At 45.3% G+C, this 20610-nt stretch overlaps 1 protein-coding gene across 3 annotated transcripts in view; it reads right to left on the bottom strand.

Annotated features, from left to right (window-relative positions):
- Positions 1–636: 636 nt before the first annotated feature.
- GMPR (guanosine monophosphate reductase) overlaps positions 637–20610 on the bottom strand; it is a 41936-nt gene continuing 21962 nt past the window's right edge. For all 3 annotated transcript variants that reach the window (XM_009085673.4, XM_050971606.1, XM_050971607.1), the window contains exons 7-9: positions 19671–19713; positions 13386–13545; positions 637–5589 (exon numbers count right to left, since the gene is read on the bottom strand). In XM_009085673.4, coding sequence (XP_009083921.1) covers positions 5409–5589; positions 13386–13545; positions 19671–19713 — 384 coding nt within the window. In that variant the 3' untranslated portion in view covers positions 637–5408. The remainder of the gene's footprint in view (positions 5590–13385; positions 13546–19670; positions 19714–20610) is intronic.

Below are 20610 nucleotides of genomic sequence, written 5' to 3'. Positions count from 1 at the left end.
AGGGAGGGAATAACGTTTTGCACCTTATTGAAAAGAGGAGAAGATTTTAAGTGCATACAGACATAGTTAAGAGCTTTTATTGTGACAGGAGAACTTTTTTCCATATGCGTGCATACTCTCTGTAATTCCAGTGTAAAATATTGTACTTGCACTAGCTTTTTTAAAACAAATATTAAAAAAAATGGAAGAATTCATATTCTATTTTCTAATGGTGGTGTGTCTATTTGTAGGATACACTCGCGTCTGTTTATTGAATTTTATGGTCCCTTTCTTTGATGGTGCTTGCAGGTTTTCTAGGTAGAAATTATTTCATTATTATAATAAAACAATGTTTGATTCAAAATTTGAACAAAATTGTTTTAAAGAAATTGTCTGTATACCAGTACAAGTTTATTGTTTCAGTATACTCGTACTAATAAAATAACAGTGCCAATTGCAAATGTGTGTTTTTGTCTTTTATGACTGAAGGGGAGAGAGCTTTCCTAGGGACATAATTTGCCCAATTTAATTCCCTGCCCGGTCCTCCCCCCAGCCCCACCCTGGCAATGCATTTGAGAGCATTGGCTTTTATTTGTGGTCATGCCCAAAGGCAGCCTGTCCCCTCCCACCCATGGCCATAAAACGCTCTGCAGCCCATCAGGGTGAATCTCTTTATTGCATAACAAAACTTGGGAGCAGTTGGGATGATTGGGCAGCACAGACGGGGATGTCACAGCAGAGGAAGGGGGGCAGTGCTCTCATCACCATCTCAGCAGGGCTGAGCAGGGCAGCAAAACACTGAAAGCCCAGCAGCTTTTTGGCCAATGACACAGAAGCGCTTCACAGTTATCACAGGCAACGCCAGGGAGTTCTGGACTCCAATCTGATTTATGTATGAAAGCTTTAGCCAGCAAACACTGGGTCAAATAAATGTTTGGGAGGGCTCGCTTAAGCATCTAGGTGACCACAAATTAAGCTAAGGCTGCAGGGGATGGTCTGTCCTGAGTGCAGACCTGTGCCAGCATCTACTCAAGACATGCTTCAACCCCGCTGCCCCTGGCAGCTCCCAGCCTGCAGGGAAGGGCTGGCCCTCTCCCACCTGCTGGTCTTGGCTGCTGCAAGGGAAAACCCCTATTCTTGAGCCCTGGCCTTTCCCCCTTCCCTCCCCCCCGCCCCCCCTCTTCTATACAAGGCCAAATCTGGCACTGGCTGCAAAAGCCCTCCTGGCTCCAAAACAGAATTTTTGGTGTAAAACTGGTATTAACAACTAAACAGCACCTTCCCCTGGTGGAGGATGTGAGATGGTGATGGATAGACACTGTACATACAGCGCAGAAAGCTGCAGCAACAACTCTGTCACAAGAGTGGAGTTCAACAGGTATAAAGTAGGGAGTGCTTGGTTCAGAAAAGCTTCAAACTCTCATCATGTCCTTGACTGAAAGCACCTGTACCAACACAGTGGGCCTTGGCCAACAGCTGCCACGTTTCTTCCTTACCCCATCCTTTCTACCCCTGCTATTGACTAGCTGAAAGAAGAGACAGGCACATTTTAAATGGGAAAAGCTCCCCCAAAGGCAAAAGAGGCTTCTTCTGATCCTGCCTTATAAAGGATCAGAATATGAATCCTGATGGGGTTGAATATAGGATGGGGACACCCTGTAAATATGGAGTCCACATTTACAGGGTGTCCCCATCCGACATGCAACCCCATCATGCCCTAACAGAGAAGAAAGTGGCACCAAAGCACAGCCAAAGCCCCTGCCCCATGGCCAATGGGGCCTGGATGTTCCAATGAGCAGATGGGAATGTGCTTCTCCCACAGAATGGAGACCTTCGTGGCTTGTTTTGTATCTCAAGCTCCTCCCTTTAGCAACTGCTCACAGCTACAGGGAGATGTTCACTTGCACAGTGCACTCCTTGCAGCCACCACACAGACACTGGGGAGTGAGCAAAGGCTGCTCCTGTGCCGAGCCCTTCCCTCCCAAGGAGAGTTCTGGTAACCAGGCTCTGCGGGCAGGAGCCCACCCTGCAAAATGTGCTGCAGCAAGGTAACCCCAGAGCAGCACTGGGAGCTCCAGGGTGTTAGAGGTGTCCTTGTTTCAAGAAGCCACAGGCAGACATGCTCAGCAGGGACTGCTTAATGAATAATGTTGTCCTTTTCAGCATCCCCACTTGTAAGTCTTTGGTATGTTAAACTGCACCTCTGTGGAGCCAGTGGGAACCTCAACACTGCTTTTGGGAGCTAACAACTGCCTGGCTGGGGAAAGCAGGCATGGCTCTGGCCTACAGTACAGGCTGTCACACTCACAGCATTCCTCTGGACAGGATGGGGTTGGAGTGTAGGGTTAAAGAAGACCTGGTTATGCAGAATGACTCAACATTAAGCATTATTAAACACTTTAAAAATTTCATTTCCCACAAAAGGACACCACGTAACAAAGAACCCAGTTAGATGTGCAGGTGAGGTAGATCTACAAATGGCACATGGCATTTGTCAGTGGTTGTGGTCTTGACTTGGACCATCCTGCCAGACAAAGTGTGTTCCTGGTTCCCTCTGCCTCAGTTCCTGGTGGGAGTGGCAGCAGGCTTGAGCAGGGTACAGGGCCTGGAGCTAAGAGAAGATCAGGGCAACAACTGCAGCACAGAAACAGGTGTTAAAGGGGACTCAAGTGCCTTTTTTTTTTTTTTTTTTTTTTTTTTTTTTGGTATTTTCCAGCCTGTCTCAGAGCTGCACATTTACGGTGTCAGTGGTGAGCACTGACATAGCTAGTGGTTATTCCTGAACAAAATTCACATATAACTGGGTGAGATGCAGACATGCCACCAGATCAGCCTTTCTGCATCTCATTTCTCTCTCCTGCTCACTTTTGGAGAGGAGAAAATGAAAGAAAACATGCTGCTTATCAAAACAGTGGTAAGGCCTGTTATTCAGAAAACCAAATACCTAACATCAAAATTTTATCAGTCGCCATTCACGGCATCAAATGTCATCCACAGACTGAAGAATTCTGAGGACAGCTTAAGAATAGCTTGTCCCACTCCTATTAGTCACTGATCAGAGGTATGTGCAGGAGGGGAAGGAAAGGAGGCGGAAGAGTGGCCCCATTTGCCACACTTGTAGAGAGGCAGCCTCCCCTTGCCCCCAGCACGTCCCCTTTGGAAAAGAAACTGTTCTGAGGCCATCATGAAGCTGCTTGGTTTGGTGTGTGCATGATCTTTTAAAAAAATGTTTACAAATATATATTTTCTTATATGCATATGTATTTCTTAAATTCCACTTAGAAATGTAGCTAAAAAAAGTAGAAAAGCAATAGTGAGAGTGGGCATGAGACCAGCCGAGTGCTGCACTTCCCACATGTGAAGGCACCAGTGTGAAGACACACCTGTGGTCAGGCCTGGGTTGTGGTGGTCCAACCCCACCCCTGACAGAGGTGTCCATTTGCTTCCCCTCTACATCACCTAAATAGAGGAACAGTGCTGTCCCACAGCTGTACTGATGCAGAGAGGTCACACTGCCCCTGCTCTGGGCCTAGTGCAGCTGAGAGCAGTAGGTGGCCCATGATGCCTTTCTGTGGTGGAGAAGCCTGGCATTATCTTAACATGATGCTTCCAGGCTGGAGGGAACAGAGATCAGGGCCTGGATTCACAGGGCCAGCTTCTAATCGACATTCACATTCTTTATGATGTGTGGGCAAGACAAATGGTCCTTGCAGCCCCTGTGCTCACATCAAGGCCCTCATTCTCTTCCAAAGCAGAGGAAGAGGTCATCCCACAATTAAGAAGTACATCCTACATGTTAAATGGAAGACATTTAGAATACCAGGCAATTTAGAAGATACCCTCTGCTTTTTCTAATGTGCACAACACACTGAAAAATCACCAGGGATCAGCTTGTGGCCTCGATTTGCTTCTCAGCATGGTTAACTGTACCAGTCCTTGTGATTGGCTTTCTGAGCGTGTGAGTTTAATTCTAGAGTTTCTCTTTGCTATTCCTTTTCCTACAGATCACTTTTTTGCTTTTCAAAGGAAGCCTGCCTCTTTCCACAGATGTCTACAGGAGGGGAAAGTAAGTAAGACTCTGAAATACTGAAGTAACATCAGCTGCATTATGATCTCAGCAGCAGTTTAAAGTAAGTGGCCAAGCATTATTAATTCATTGGTGCTCACTTTTACATCATTTATCATATCAAGCTACTGTGGTATTCATGTGGATGCAACGTGTATTTCCAAAGAAATTTTCATTGTGATTTATCAATTAATTATCAGGCCATTACACTTTATTGAGGTGTTACCCAGAGTCTCAAACATTCACTACTGCCTTTAGAGCAAATGCTTTAACTCCATCTCAGCCTGACAGTGTCTTGCAATCAACCAGGCCATTCTGCCAAAAGCTCTCTCTTGCTTTACATGATGTCAAGGACTGCAAAGGAGTGGTACCACATAACCAGAAGGCAATTCGATCCCTCTGGCCTCCTCCACCTGGCCACAGACAATGCACTGCACAGCGTTTTTAGATCTTTGCTAAATGGATGTGAGCAGGCAAGGGAACAGAGAGGACTACAAAGAATCATCCCCCATTGTCAGGCTTACAGTTTCTGAGTTTCAATGTCGTAAAAACCTGTTCCCAGAGAGCAGGTAAAAGCAGGAACCCAGGTAATTCAATAACTGCACTTATGATAAAGCAGGCAAGCTCTGAAAAGTGGTCACCTGAATGATCTCCTCAGATGGGGGCAGGGGGGCCAGCATGGTTTTGCAACATTCAGTGCCCGCTTCTCTGAAGGGGCAAGCCCATTGAATAGGGAGGTTTAAATAAGACCAGCAACATCAGCCCTGTGAACTGAAAGTGACAGACATCTGGCATTTTTAGCATCACATGTCACCAGCAGTCAGGCCTCATCTACCATCTACCTCTGGCATCTGTGCCATAACATCCGTTCTTTAGCCAAAAAAAAGATGAAGAGAATTTGAGGGTTTTTTTTCTCCATGCAATTCCTTGCATCTTTTGCTCTCACAGCCTGCAGTTTCTGAAAGGTGCACTGCCAGAAAGTGGTGGTAGCTGACAGGTCAGTCTTAGAAAAGGGAATGTGTGAATGTGTGCAGGCGTTAACAGCCATGTCTGTACAAGCCAATTCTTTGTTAACTGAGGTTTCAGCAGCTATTTATCAGAGGGGGAAAAAAACAGGTGAAGAAATTATTAAAAAGTAAAATAGGCACAACAATAAAAGATGAGGCAATTGCATTTTGAATCAATGGCATTGTGTTAATAGCATGACCTTCCCCTTCCAAATCCTGGCCATAGCCAATGGCTATGACACTGCTGTTCTGAGAGGGAAGTTTGCCACTAACACAACATGGAGGAGAAAGCAAAGGAAGAGAGCAGCCCTTCCTGCTCTTCTTCCCCACCCCTCTCTCCAGCCCCCAGGCCTAGGCTAGGAGAAGACCTCGTTGTGCTGCTGGGTGACCCGGATAAACGTCGTTCTCTTGCTCAGTTCCTTGAGTTTGGCAGCTCCCACGTAGGTGCAGGTGGAGCGCAGCCCCCCGAGGATGTCCAGGATGGTGTGTTCCACATCCCCTTTGTATGGTACCTCCACAGTCTTGCCCTCTGAAGCCCTGGAGAAGAGATCAATCACTGCATTCATATGGATGCAAAACATGAGTGTCTTTAATGGAGAATTGTGGAACTTAACTCTGCAGGCTGCAGTTTACAAACGTGCCCCCAGCTTTACTGCTTGCTGCTGCTTGGTGCTCTCAAGCACTGAAATGCCTCAGCTCTACTCACCACCAACACTGAGAAGTAGAAGCAGACAGATCTTGTAGATGCTCCAATATTCCATAAGTTTATTTACAGATCTGCCCCTTCCTCCCCTCTACCATCTGCCTACAAGCAAGTGGAACTTCCAGCTTTATTGAGAAATAAATTTGACTGTGAGAGCTGCAAGCTTTAAAGCGTAAGGAATGGCCAGACTCAAATAGAGAAATGTTGGAGCTGGTTCTCAGCAGGCACCACCCAGCACAGCTCTACAGAGGCTTCACGGCCCCTGGGCTCTGTCCCGCATTACTGATCAGACACAGATGGAAATGCTCTGGCTGTCTCCTATCAATGTGATTTTCCAGAGCTCACAGAGAGAGAGTGGGAAACCTGTTACAGAAACCTGCTGCACAGCTGTCCCTTGAAGCTAAAAGGTCATCTAGCACAATTCAGTGCCAGGCAAAAAGGCCAGAAAAATACCAGTGCTGTGAATACTGTCAAGTGCTGGTGCATGCCAGCAGAGACTACACTGTTCCCAAAAAGCAGCTCTGAAGAGTTACATGATGGAAGAATCTGGGCAAATAACTTACACTCCTCCTCCAGCTTTCTCCAGCCCCATGTTCAGCAATTCCTCCTGTAGCAGAGACCCTTAATCAGCTGATCAGTGGGATCAGCAGCTTATCCCACTACACTTTAGAGTAAGCTTGTTCTGCCTGGCACACTGGCTTTTCTGGAAAGGCAAGCCTTGGGAAGGGAGGGGCAAAGACAGATGTGGGAGGGAAGAGGAGACGCTTTCCTTCTGCCCTACAAAATGGAGGCAGAAATCATGGCAGCGGTCTGTCATTATTCTAAATGTGGCTTTATTTGAGTCTTCCTTAAAAAAGTTTCCAGGGGATAGTATAAGAAAGGGCATGCTGTTTGTAGCTCCATTTGTGAATCATTAACAACAGCAACAGCTGCTATGTAGAGGTACTTCAGTGTGAGCCTGGCTATATTTCATCCTGTTAGTTTAAATGTGAGGTCACAGCCCTAGGGAGACGATAAAGGCAAAGTGTTGATATGCCATGTGAGTAAGGAGCCATGATTAATCTCCCTACATCTGATGAGTAATTGACTCTTTCTTGAAACTCTTAAATAAGCACTGCAGTGAGTAGCCAGTGGAAGATGGATGTGCCACTGGCATCTTGCAGACTGCACAAGGCTTAGAGGTCTGTTGTATGGCCTGTGCTGCTGCGCATTACCAGGCTTTCATTTTCAGCTCCAGTGCTGGAAGTAAAAGGCTGCACCCATGAAATGACACTCATGCTACTGTTCCTGGCTTTTGGCCATGCCCATCTCTTCCAGTCAAAGTCGGGAGGTTGAGCTCAGGCTCCAGGGAGCTTCCTGCAAAATTGTGAGAGACAGTGCCATGTCTGGGATTTGCAGAAATCAGTGCAAATTCTACCATGTCCTGCCCCCTGACAAGCTCTGCATGCTGTTCTGGGCAAGGAGTGCAGGGTTTACTGCATTTGAGCATGGCCACCCATTCAGTTCATGCGTGACAGGTCAGTTACCTGATGCATCAATGCACTATCAGTAAATGTAAATTCCCTGTTAATTCATGCTTAAGCATCCTCTGGGTCATAAGCTGCACATTGCTCCTACGAGCATGAGCGCTTGGTGGTCCTTTTTTCAGTGAAAAAATACAGAAATAGGTGATGGTTACGGCCACTGCCCCTGGGAGACGTCCCTGCAGTGGCTTTCAATGGTGTTAGGAAGCTAAAGCTTGTGGATTGCCACTTTAACCTTTGGAGACCAAGATCTACAATAGTGGTGAACACCTAATGACACAGCCCCAAAGCTCTGACAGCTAAACATTTGCTATTGCTCCTCCAGTGTCAGCGGGTGGGATGTCCTGTTGATCAAGGAGTAACCTGCAGATACCATACTGGGGAAAACACACTAGAACAGAGGTGTGAGACTAGCTCCACAGCCTTGTCCACAGGGATAAGGGGATGAAGTTTCTGATTAATATATACTCCAGCTGTGCTAACATTAACCCAAACAGTCTTGTCCCCAGAGGAAAGGGGTTTTTAAGAGATAACATGTTGCTCAGAGCCAGCTGAGGAGTCATCTGGCTCCCAGAGAAGCGTGGGTGGAATTTCACTACGTGTATGCACACACCACTGCACTATTAATTGCTGTAGTCTGGCCCAGGGGTGGGATCTGTATCCATATGGGTATATATCCAAATGTTAATCCCTTTAACACAGTGCTCAGGATGGAGGAGAGACATCTAGTAAGTGAACTACTACAGTATTAATCCCTGGTGGCTGGTCCACAGGGAGGAAAAATGGAGTTTTTAACTTATGTACATTAAGACTGTGATGTTGTCTAAAGAGTCCACATTGGATTAACCTTCCAAATGCTCCCCAATACGTGCTTTCCCAAGGAGTGACATATAGGCCATAAATTTCTGGACTTGCTGTGTTCTTGTGTGAGTGCCAGATTAGTTCATGCATGAGCACTGAATAAACTAATGCACGAGTGCCCAATTAATTCATGCATGAATAGCCAGTAATTTCTGCATAAGCATCCAATCAGTTTATGCATGCATGCCCAAATTATTTATGTCCAAACACCCTGTTAGTACATTCATGAGCACCCAATGTGATGAGCACCCAGCTGACTTCCATGAGCACCCACATGGGTGCTGTGCTGGGCAAACACTGTAGGGTTCAGGTGACACAGGGGGCCAGTGTGACCTGTGTGGGATAAGGCCACGACCTGCATCATTCCAGAGATGTTCCACCTGGCTCCAAAAATGGTGTGAGCCACCAAACTTTCAGCAAGTCAGAGGAGCACATGACACCTCTCCTCAAGTGTATTTATGAAACAGCAACAGCCACTGAGAGAGGAGACACACCTGGACTCACATGAGGAGACATGCAGCTAGGGGCACCCTTGAAAGGAGGTGGTACATGCCAAAGGTGTGCACTCCCAAAGGGAGTGCAGTCCCTGTGTGACTCATGCTAGAACAGGGACAGCTGTAAAAGAACTGTGTCCTGTGGACAGCCCTCAGTGTTGACAACACACCAATATTTTAGTTATTGCCAAGCTGTGGTTACTGCAAGTCAAGGACTTTCCTGTTCCTCACACCACCCCACCAGCAAGTAGGATGGGGGTGGTCCAAGAAGTTGGGACAGGACACAGCCAGGACAGCTGACCCAACTGGCCAAAGGGACACTCCATACCATATGGCAAGAGGCTCAGTATATAAACTAGGAGGGAAAGCTGGCTGGGGCAGGAAGCTGCCCAGGAACTGGCTGGGCATTGCTTGGTGAGTTGCGAAAAATCGTGTATAACTTGTTTGGTATATTATTAGTGCTGTTGTTATTATACCTTCCCTTTCTGTCTTACTAAACTGTCATTATCTCAACCCATGAATTTTGCTGTTTTTTCCAATTCTGTCTCCCATCCCACTGGGGGGTGGAGTGAGCAAGTGCCTGTGTGGTGTTTAGCTGCCTGCTGGGATAAACCATGACAATGGATTACACGGGCTGTCACAAAAGCTGGCACACTTGGCAGAGAGCTGCATAAGCAAGTCAGCAGGAACTGCTGAGGGTTTTGCTGCTCTGACATCTCTCGTGGAGTTCTGACCCAGAAGTAACCCCTTCTCAGAAAGAAAGGTGATGACAGAGCAATTGAGGCTCTCAGCGGCTGGGAAAGGTGTGCTCAGATGCTCTCAGCAGTAACTCCGACTCTTGCCAGCCACTGAGCAGAAAGAGAAAATGATTTGCTTCAGACTTTTTGCACAGGGCCTGTTCTGTGGTGCCCCTCCTGGCCAGCTGAAGGTTGTTGCATGGAGGGGTGTGTGTGGTGGCTGGGAATCCTGGCAGCATGCATGGGATGAAACATGTATTGGTGCTCTGGCAGCCCAGCAAAATGTGGGTCAGAAAAAAGGGGTCAGGCTGCCCTGGCATGAAGCAATCTTTTGAGTGGGGCATATAAGAAATGGAGGAACTGGGGGCAGGTCTTCCAGGCTGTCTTTAGGATACACAAGATGGTAAGCAGCAGCTGGCAGCTGGTGCTATTCTGTCTCTGTGGCCAAAATTTCACCCTGCAGTTAATATTAAGTGCCCAAACCCAGCTTAGTAGCAGCTGTGAATTGCTGAGTGGCCACAATAGAACTGCAGCATTCACACAAAACCCGTGAAATTTCAAAAAGGTTAACAAAAACAAATTAGCTTGAACTGAATAATACTGCATGCATCCTCAGTCCCTGCTGGCCTTATTTCTCTTCTCCCACAAAAGAAACATAAAAATTGCCTTTCAGAAATCCCCAGCTCTGATCCATATTCCTCATGGAAGGAGGTGAAAATGTAAAAATAAGCCAATATATAAATGACATAAGATTAATGAAAGTGAGTACACAGATTAAATGGGATCAGCTTGACATATTCATTACAAAAACAATTGCTCTCATGACTTTATTCCCTGCCCCAGCCATCTCACCTTATCTGTCAGTTTTAATGTAACTGCTGCAGGCTCAGGTTCTTCAGCCAACACGTGTAATTTTGAGAAGATGAAGTTAAATGACAAGCAGTCTGATTCTGAAGGGTACTGAGCACACTGAGCTCCCCACCACTCCAATAACAGACTGAGTGTTCAGGCTCTTTTAAAGACAAAACAGCTTATTTGGGTCACCAATACAGACTTACAGCTGGGCTTTTTAAATGCATATAAAGGAGCCCCACTCACCTGACCTGTTTGGGTCAAGTTTGGGGTATCCAGCATTTAAAATGCTGACTAAGAGCCCTTTTGGTTCTAGCTTGCCTTCAGCTTAACTAGGAAGTGATTAAACTTCCTGTAATTTTTACTATAAGAGCACTTAAAAGAAAACCTTACGCTGTTTCAAATCCTCCTTCACTGCCTAGCACATTTACAATGCTGGATTTAGCAGCTGCTATTTTTAAATCACAGTGACACTCATGCTGGGAACAGGGCAAGAAAGATCGAGCCCAAGGCTGGTACAAGTAGCCAGGTCAGTTGTCATGGTTATAGAGTGAAGATGAGTATCAGCACTTCCCTAGTTAAGAGCCAAAGCTCACAGATTTAGTGTTTGGAGCTGTTGTATCTAGCAGTAGACTGGGAGACTCCCCCTATGCTACCTATTAGTGGCACAGAAATGCAGTATTTAAACAGAGACTAAAAATTTCAGATTGTGCTCCTGCTCCTTTGCTGCTGAGAAAGTTTCAGAACCTGGACCTCAAGAAATTCTCAAACCAAGGATGTAAATCAAAATACAGCTATGGATCAAGCCAAATTTGCATAGCATTGCCCATAATGACTTCAAAAGGTCTGTTTAGACGGAGCCAAATACAGCACCTTTCTGGATAACCTTTGCTCCTACAAGACTTGCACTTTATACTCATTTTTAAGAGGGACCAGTGTCAATTAGTTCTCCTGCTGGCAATAAATTTTATTGCCAGCTCACACACACTTAATTAGGTAGAATAGAATTTAAGAGCTGCCTTAGTCCTTTGTCCTCCTGGTACAGCCAGCTTTCTCAAACTCTTCCTACATCTTTCACCAGCTCTGTGGAGGCCAGGCCCTAATGAATATGCTGCACTGAGAGACTCACAGCATGCTTGGGCTGCTCAGTGAGATGGCTCTCAGGGAGATGCCATTAACCACATGCCTGAGCAGCATCAGGCCTTTCCCACACACCAGCTGACTCAAGCTCAGGGTATCACAGGACAGGAAATGATCATTCAGGTAAAGGCTGCCAGCACCACCGTGCAATGGGCAGCTGCCACTTTTATATTATGAGACACTTATTAGTGCTGTCCACTCAGACCATTTGTTCAGAGACTCTGATGATAAGCAGACTTGCTGGGGAACAAAAAAAGAAAAAAGAGCCCCCAGACTGTGCACCGCTTCTGGGCAGTGGCACATGAAACCAAAGTGAATTAAAGCTCAGAGATATGCAACCACATCTGTCTGGTGCATCACTTCAGCTTGTCTCAGATGCAGATGGCATCTTGTGCAGCTCTTTCTTCTGCAAAAAAAACAGTAAACAGTTGTGTTTGAAAGCAAAAACACTGAACAGGTTGCCCAGAGACCTGGTAGATGCCTCATGCCTGGAAACACTCTAGGCCAAGCTGGACAGGGCTCTGAGCAAACTCATCTAGTTGAAGATGCCCCTGCTCATTATGGGGACGTTGGACTAGATGAACCTTAAAGGTCCCTTCCAACCCAAATAACTCTGTAATGCCACAAACTAGGCCAAAGAAGATGGTTGTAAATGCTCTGATGGTGGCTAAGTTTTACTACTTTGCACTCCACTAAGTGCTATTTGAACAAATACACAATTTTATGGTGCAGAGAAAAACCACCACAAGAGTTGATGCCGGGGTGGAGAACAGGAGGTGGGATCAAAAATCCTTCTACCTAGCATGACATCTGGGATTGCTATCTGTCAGCTTATCTCTGTGTCAAAGCATGAATTCCATTTCATTTTGTGGATCCCATTCTGCTTTACATTCTGTGCTGTCACCTTCACAGAGCTGCAACTCTTATCCATGGTAGCAGCTGGACACATTGGGAAAAACCTGTATGCTGGAGTGGTTGTAGCAGATGAGGCCAACAAAACCCATCAATCCTGAGGGTCTGGCTGGAACTGCAGGTTCTGCAGGAGACTCCTGCAAACAGCAGTTTACCAGATGGGACCAGAGCCTGAATCTATGCCAGCAGAGAAGAATCAAAAGGGACTCCTCAATAAACCGGTGTTTACTGTAAGACAGGAGTCATTCTCTAATGAAGTATGTAAGAACCATGTTGTCCAAGGGTAGTGACTAAAACTGCCACTCATAAGAGAAAAGACACAGAGGTTTTCTGATGTCATCTGCTTTTCCAAGAAGTCAACATTGCCAGCACTTTCCAGAGTAAAACAGCAATGGACAACAGATTTCTTTGCAAAATCTGTCTTCCTTTCCTCTCCCCTGAGGAGTTAGCTCAAAAATGAAGCTTCTGCATTATTTAAGGCTACTCTGGTGCTCTGTTACCAAAAGAGGGCTGGAAAAACTGTGCAGCAGTTTTCTGCTGCCTATGAAGACTGCCCAACAAATGCAGAAGGGAGTCCCTGAGCAGCTGCTAGTGACTGAGTGTTTTGGAAGCCCTGGGCCCTCATCTCTGTACTGGGGAAACTGCAGCCGAGCTTCACCAGCTCACCAGCACCCACTTTCTTAGAGCAGAAGGGAGCATGTGGGCAGCTGGGAATCCCTACACCAAGAAGACACCCAGTGTGGACAAGCAGGGGGACAGAAACTGCAGCCTGGTATGTCATGTTCCAGCATTTAGTTCATACACATCCTAATGGAGCAGTAAGTCAGAAGAGTGCCTAGTGACTTCCCAGACCACACAACTGGTGCAGCAGTGACTGCAAAACATATCAGCTGCAAATGAGTGAACATCACTGCTCTCAGCTAGCCAACCCCAGCTCTTTCTCCCCATCTGCCTCTGGATGTCATCCCTCCCTCAGATCTCCTGTTTTAAATGTAGGCAACAGCTGCTTCAATGGGAATAGCAGCACAGGCCTGTTTCCTTCAGCCCAATTCTGCTCCAAAAGTTCCTGGATGGAGGGCTCACTGCAATTGCTCCTGTGTGGAATTCATACCTGTATTCAGCAACCCCTCCTGCATGCTTCTTCATGGCTGTATCAGAGCTCATTCCATAAAATAGTTTCACCTTCTTGCCGTTCCTTTCTATAATTTCTCCAGCACTCTGGTCATGGCCTGCAAACATTCCTCCAATCATGACGAAGTCAGCACCAGCTCCTGTGATCAGCAAAAGGACATGTAAAAAGTCAGGGAAAGGAGAAGGTGAAAGCCAAAGCAAGAACACAGTGATCTCTGGAAAGAATAACCAGCATTGAATAGTTTGGTATGGAGTCCCCTCCCTCCAAGCAAACTTGGTCGAAAAGTTTTACTTTAGAACTGACACAGGCTGAATTGTATTTCTCTGGTACTTTAAATGGAAAAAAACCTTTTCTGTTACAATGACAAAGATATAAATTATTCTACTCTATCCCACAGCCTTTTATTTTCAAATTCAGTTTCAACCCTACACTCCAAAATAGTATCTGAGCACAATTCCTTATTAACTGTGATTGCAGCAATCAGCAGTCCTAAACACAGGGCTGGGGCCTGTTGACTCTGTACAGCTCAATGCTATACACAGGAGAAGATGGTTCCTACTTCAAGAGCTTTCTAGGCCAAGTGGAGAGTGGGAATGTACCCTGAAGGAAGGCAGACTCATGGATGTAATGCAATCCTCCCAGCAATGACATAAAACGATTGACTCAGATTTTTAACTGAAATTATGATTTTTAAAGTCCATCACCAGTCTGTGTTCAGTGTTGTTCTGGATGATTCCTAGTCAAAGAGATCTGGATGGGTCTGCATTTGGTTCCTGTTTAAAAATTCTGGTCCAAGGACCATCACTCCTGGGTTCTATGGTTCTCAGCACACACCACAAAGGAAATCTAACCCATAGCTACAAGTCCTAAATATGTTCCAGATACTGAACAGCAAGACTGAATACTCAGTCATGACTGTTCAGTCTGTCTATCTTCTCTGGCTTTGTAACTATTGAAATCAGCTCTGCTGGGAGTAAGATCAGGAAAAAGGTTTTTGGAATAATTCTTAATTTTCCACTGTGATCTCCAATATTTCCAGCTGGGCTGGAACTATTCCACCAGCAGCTCCCCCTGTGATATTTTGGCATATCTAGTCTTGCTTGGAAAAGTTTGGCTTTTAGTCTTTTATGAGCCTGTAGTGACCCAACCCTGAAACAAAGCATTTTCCGGTTCATGCTCTCTGCTTCTTCAGTGTGTATGTGCCAGAAAAGGCCTCCCCTCTGCTCAGCTTCTTTCCAGAACTGGCAAAAGAACTGAGCTATAAACCACACTTCACAGAAAGCAGATGAGCTTGAACTACACCCATCCTCCTAAGAACAAATCTGAACTCTGAGGAGATCCCAGACTAGGTAAGTCTGGCATTAGGATTTGCTCTGATCTCTGTCACTATCCAAACAATAGCACCAGACCTTGAAATCTGAAAAGTAAGTGAAATCCCTATCACATCTGCTCAGCTTCTACCAAACCTGAAGTTGAGAATATTATGATCTTAGAACACATGACAAGAGTGAAGTGTGCCAGCTCCTTCCTCTACTCCTTTGCCAAAGAGCAGAGCTGGCAGCAGTGCCTGGGGGCAGAGCACCCAGCTGCTCTGCTGACCTCACCTCCCTTTGCCTGGTGCCTCCTTGAAAGGAACACTGTGTCCATGGTAAAGGGATACTAAAAATGAAGCTAATGCAAAGCACATCACAAGCAATATTTATAGCCAGGCACCCATTCAGGTATCCTATCATGTCAGCTGCCTGGCAGATTTCTCCTGAGCTTTCTTGTTTCAGATGGCTGAGTTTTAAAATCTTGGTTTAACTCATGTCTGCTACTACTATCAGCCTGCCAAAAACAAAAGGAATACTCATCTTTTAATTACTGGTGGCAAATTCCTGTTGCTACCTAGCACAACCTTGCTCCATCTTTGCAAAAAACAAGTACCCTGGAAAACCTAGCTAATGTCTTCTTCATGGGTGGAAGAAAACGTGAGGAAGGAGGGACAGATTTGAGGCCAAGGCTGCAAAGAGGGAATTTTAACAAGTCAAAAGCCTGCCAAAAGACATTCTGGATTCTGCTGTGTCAATAGTATCTCCTGATCCCCAATTCTAGTGCCATTTTTGGTTGTGGGTCTTACAGCCTTCAAATTAATAATGCAAAAGGCACATGAAAACTACACTTCAAAGTCACAGAATTTTGGTTCCTGTGCACTTCTGTATCTATTTATTATTTTCCTTTTGGCTGCCTATTTCTGGGAGGGAAGAAAATACGTTTGAATTACAGGATTGAAACTCATCCAACTTGAGTAACTTTTGCAAACTACAACATAATTCATCAAGCTATTCCAGAAGAGAGGAGCTATGTTACAGCAGATGCAGCACGTCTAAACATTGAAACGACACATGCTTGGAGCCCTGCTGCTCCAGAAATGACAAGCCCATATTAAATATACTTTTCCAATGTTCTCCAGAACCTTCCACTGTGCTTCAGGGTTGCAAACATCTCTGAAAGTTTCAAGTCTGTTCCATTATGTTTCCATCAGTTAATATCCGACCAGAAAGTTGTAGTTTTTAGCACAGTCTTTAACTTATGCATGTTTTTCTTGTATAACCAGCAGAAGCACTGGTGACGTTTGCAACATCCATCTGCAGTCTTTTGTTTTCAAGTACAGATTGACAGCATGCCATTATTTTAGGTTGTAGAGGACTGGAAACACCTGGCAACAACCCCCTAGTATCACAGAATGTGATGGGGTATGTTGCACACAAGCATCCCAGCAGCTCAGTCAGAGTTGGCCAGACTTGTCCTGGTTTTACACAATGCCACTTTGGTGCACTGACTTTCCCCTTGAGGCCTATGCTGTATCTGGGCTGATTTTGCTCATTCCCATTTCACAGTGCCTTCTCTTTCAAGCCATTACAGAATAGCAGTGCTGACGCCAGCCCGAGCTTGCAGCACTCACAGAGTTCTGCTGGATCTGGACAGAGTCCCTCAGATGTCTTTTGTATGCCTGATTATACAAGTCACTGATAACCAGATTGGCTCTACACAAATTCAGCTGGAGTCGGCCTGGATTTGTGAGCTGGGCAGCCCTCCAGGCAGATGCAGCATAAGTTTGCCTGGACCAGAGCTCACCCTGGAATTAACATTCACCTGTGCTCCAGCTGAGCCAGGAAGCCTTTGCAGCAGTAGGTAAACACACAGCTGTTGAAAACAGGAGAAAAAAACAGTGTGATCTAGTATAATCTGAAACTAGCGTATGTCCCCAGTTGACTTTTCCTTATGATTTTTCCTTCCTTTTCCTTCCCTGCTCCTGCATCTCTTCTCACCACTGCTATAAGGAACAGCAGTAATGTGTTAAAGATGCTGGCATAGGATTCAAAAGGCACATGCTTTCTTGTCAAAAAAATATATGTGACCTCAGGCAATTGAACTTAGTATTTCTGTGCTTTGACTTCTCATCATTAAAAAAGGAGACAGTAGTGCCTCCCTGGAGCAGTCTGAGAACTGTGCTCATGTTATCAGCCTTTCCAAGGGTTCAGTTGTATGAACCATCTGAGACCCCATCAAAAATTTCTTTCATGCTTTCTCTCATTCCTGAATCAAAACAGCTCTTTTCTTTCCTATCAACCTACATCTTTTTCATTCAGTTTACCAAATGCATACCAGGTTCCCATCCAGCAGCTCCAGAACTCCAGCAGTCTCTCCCAAAGTATGTTTCTCCCAGCATTTCTGTTCCTCATCTTCAGTGCTTCCCTGTTCCTTGCATTTTTAAATAGGCTTCTATCTTGTTTCCCACCTGTCAAAATGCCCAATCTGCCTCTGAGTCCTGACACCAAGTCACAGGTGTACCTTAAAACTTCTCAACATCAATTTCTTGGTTCTTCACAATTCTCTCACTTGATCCAATCTACTCCTTCTGTTTCCATAACTTGGCTCCTCCAGTCACACCTTTAGCCATTTTCCAGTGCTTGTCTTCGCATCTGGGACTCCCTCGTACTTCCCATAATTCAAATAGATGCTCTTGTCACTGCTTTTTGGGGAATCATCCTATCCCATGAAGATTTTACAGTGATCCACCAGAAAGAGACAGCACAATTACTTTAACCAAAGTCCTCTTCTTGTCTATTGTCAATGCTTTGTTCAGGCCTTCATCCCTAGATGAAATTGTAGGTCTGGGTGTTTTATCACCTGGTCTTTGCCATCCAATTCATTCGTGTAACTCAAGCACAGAGGTCTGTGCCAGTCAATTCAGTATCAAGGCTTTGACTTGTAAATGTTGGGCATGGTGGCTATGTTCTATGAGATTCAGATAGCCAATCACCTCAGTATCACTCAATAAACACTGATAGTAATAATGTTATGTCAAAGCTTATTTTGCCACATACCTTTGACAAAGGCATATCTGGATCCAGCTTGTCAGATGTTCACAGTGTGTCTATGTCAAGTGCACATAACCAGATACAGTAAGTTTATTGCCTCAGGGTCATCTCCATCATTTCCAGCTCTGTAGCTGTGACACACAGTCACACTGATCTGTCTGGGTTACTATCAAGAGTACAACTACTGCCTGGAAAATGTCAGCTTTCTGATGCTCCTCTGTCCAAGGGATAATCTTGTGGCAGTCTTCAGACACATACCACTGGGAATACCAGCACCTCTTGATGAACAGCAAAGCCAGAAACTGTCTCTTCACAGGTTTTAAGCAGGATCAGGTTCAGTTAGTCCAAAGAGACTACAGGGATCTTCCAGACTTGTAATAAACACTACAAGGAAAAACATTTGAAACACTGTGAAGTTGCTTCCTGTTGTTCTAGCTTCTGGAAATGCTCTTGTTGAAGAAAGACCTTTTCCACAGGCCAGGTTTCTGTGCAGACAGCTGGGAATACAGTGAAGTCACAGTTTCAGTTCACAAGCTCCCATGGACCACACCACCAGTAAGAACTTGGTGAGCTGTGAAGCCAGAGAAAGGCAGAATAAAGACCTCACTGCAGGCACCATGTCAGAGTGAGGGCTGAGGAGAGGTTGGGCATTTTTTTAACACAATCTTGTCTAAGAGGGTGGATGCTGCTGTTCAGCTATGTTGGAATCACCCAGCTGGGAAGTATCTGCATCACATCACCACTGGGTAACACAAGGGATATATGAAATCTTATGACCAAGCACACTCCTTGCTGGTAGCAATCACTCCACAGCTGTTCTTAGAATTCTCTAATTAAGTCCTCCTTGTGACCTGATCTGTCTCAAAACAGGAGCTATCTGCAAACTTCGAAGACAGATTTTGGTTTCAACCTTTCCAGGAGTTGAGTTCCAGGCCTAGAGTTTTTCTTGGCAAGTCTGAAATCTGAGTTTAGGCCTGCCTCTACTTTCCATACTTGCAAAGCTTCCTGCAAAGCAGACATTTTGTATCATAATGCACTATGTCTTGTTTTCATAACACCCTGAAATCCCAGTGAGAGACTCTGCTGTCCCACTGTATTCCAGGCATTACCCAACTTGACACCTCCAAAGAGTCTGGCCTTTTGGGAGGTGAGAGAGTACCTTTAAGTGTCTTGTCATCTCAGGATGCATTTAGTGCCTGCATCCCATATGCTGCTGTAAAAAGGTTATAGCTAAGTGACAATCATGATTTTGACCCCTCCTCCCCCATAACCACATAACTCTCATGCCCCACAGACCATACTCACAGATTAAATCCTCTTTCTATCACCAAGAGCTGGTGCAATTCACTGAACTTACTTACATATAAGCAAATTTTGTTAATTACTAACTTAGATGTTTCAGACATCTGCCTAGCTCTAGGGGATACAGTATAAATAAAATCTCATCTCTTCAAGTGGACAGTTGATCCCAAGAACATCTCCAGGAATCTGGCCTGCCTTTTTGTTTTGCTCTTCTGTCCAACATGCATTCCACCAGCTCTTCTTCCACTCAGGGCTCAAATCAGCCAGGCCTGATAACATTACAGGCATCTCTGAACCCTACTCAGAAGAAACTCTTATCAGTTTTCTTCGTACTCTCACAGCAGGTGTATCTCATACTCACCTGGCAGATAATTTCTAAATATCACTTTAACCACTCTATGTTTTGCACTGCAGAATTTGGACTGTCTGTTCCAAAGAGCAAATTCATGCCTGGTGCATTAATTTCACTGGAGTCAGCTGCAGGAACTAACTTAACCTCCTGCTAATTGATTACACATTCAGGGTCACACCGATTCCTGCATCCCTGCTGCCAGGGGCGCTGGAGACACGTGGGGGTGTCACAACACACGGCTCTTACCAAACGCTTTGGCGACATCTCCTGGGCAGTTGCATCCTCCGTCCTGCACAAAGAAAACATGACTGAGTGGCAGCGAGGTCACTCAGGGACCCAGTGAGAACTGCAGCACTGTGGCCCCTGCTTAGGAACAGCATGTCAAGACAGCTGACCGTGCACTTGGGATGTATCATCTTGGCTACATTTTCACAGAATCCAAATAATCCTTTCCACTGCTTACCTCCTCAAGACTCACCTACTCTACTGTACAGTCTACTGATAATACCACTGGTAACAGCAGCAATGCAAATTCCTGACTGCAAGTTTCCAAATCCCAGAAACCAGAAAACAAAACCTCCTCTGATGATCTGAATCATCCCCTGCCATTTTAATGCAAGGCTGTATGATGCAGAGGTACCACAAGCCTCTACCTTAAACCACTGAAGACATTTAAAACCAATTTCTCAGCAATTTACAATATATGAAAAGGTCACAGTGGGAGGGAAGAGGGAATATACCATCAGTTATGTTGGATTTTTATCTGATAATCTCTAACAAACCTAGTTAATACAATTTTTGGTAAGTGAAAATGAGCCTCTCATCCTACTCCTTACTGTTTGCTACGGTCTTGGTAAGGAAGCAACAGCACTATGGACTATTAGCATTTTAGACCTACACATTTCAGTTTCAGTGCAATGCAATGGCTGATGAAGGGGGTTCAGCTGAGGGGAGGGAGGTTGTATATGTGTGACAGAGCTGTAAAAAAGGAATGGCGCACAGCAGAGCTCATCATGTGCTATGGTTCTTTAGGATTTGTAAAAGTCTGAGCACCAGATGAAAGATCCTTTAGTCTACACAGTCATTGTACCAGGAGAGCTCCCCATTCCTTTGATAATCTGGATCTACTGCAGACTGCCAACATCTTCCCTGCTTTTGAAGCTACCCCCAGACTGGCTGGTTCCCT

This window comes from Serinus canaria, chromosome 2 (genome assembly GCF_022539315.1).
Source record: "Serinus canaria isolate serCan28SL12 chromosome 2, serCan2020, whole genome shotgun sequence".
In the NCBI taxonomy this organism is placed as follows: domain Eukaryota; kingdom Metazoa; phylum Chordata; class Aves; order Passeriformes; family Fringillidae; genus Serinus; species Serinus canaria.
This window is presented reverse-complemented; position numbering and strand designations above follow the sequence as displayed.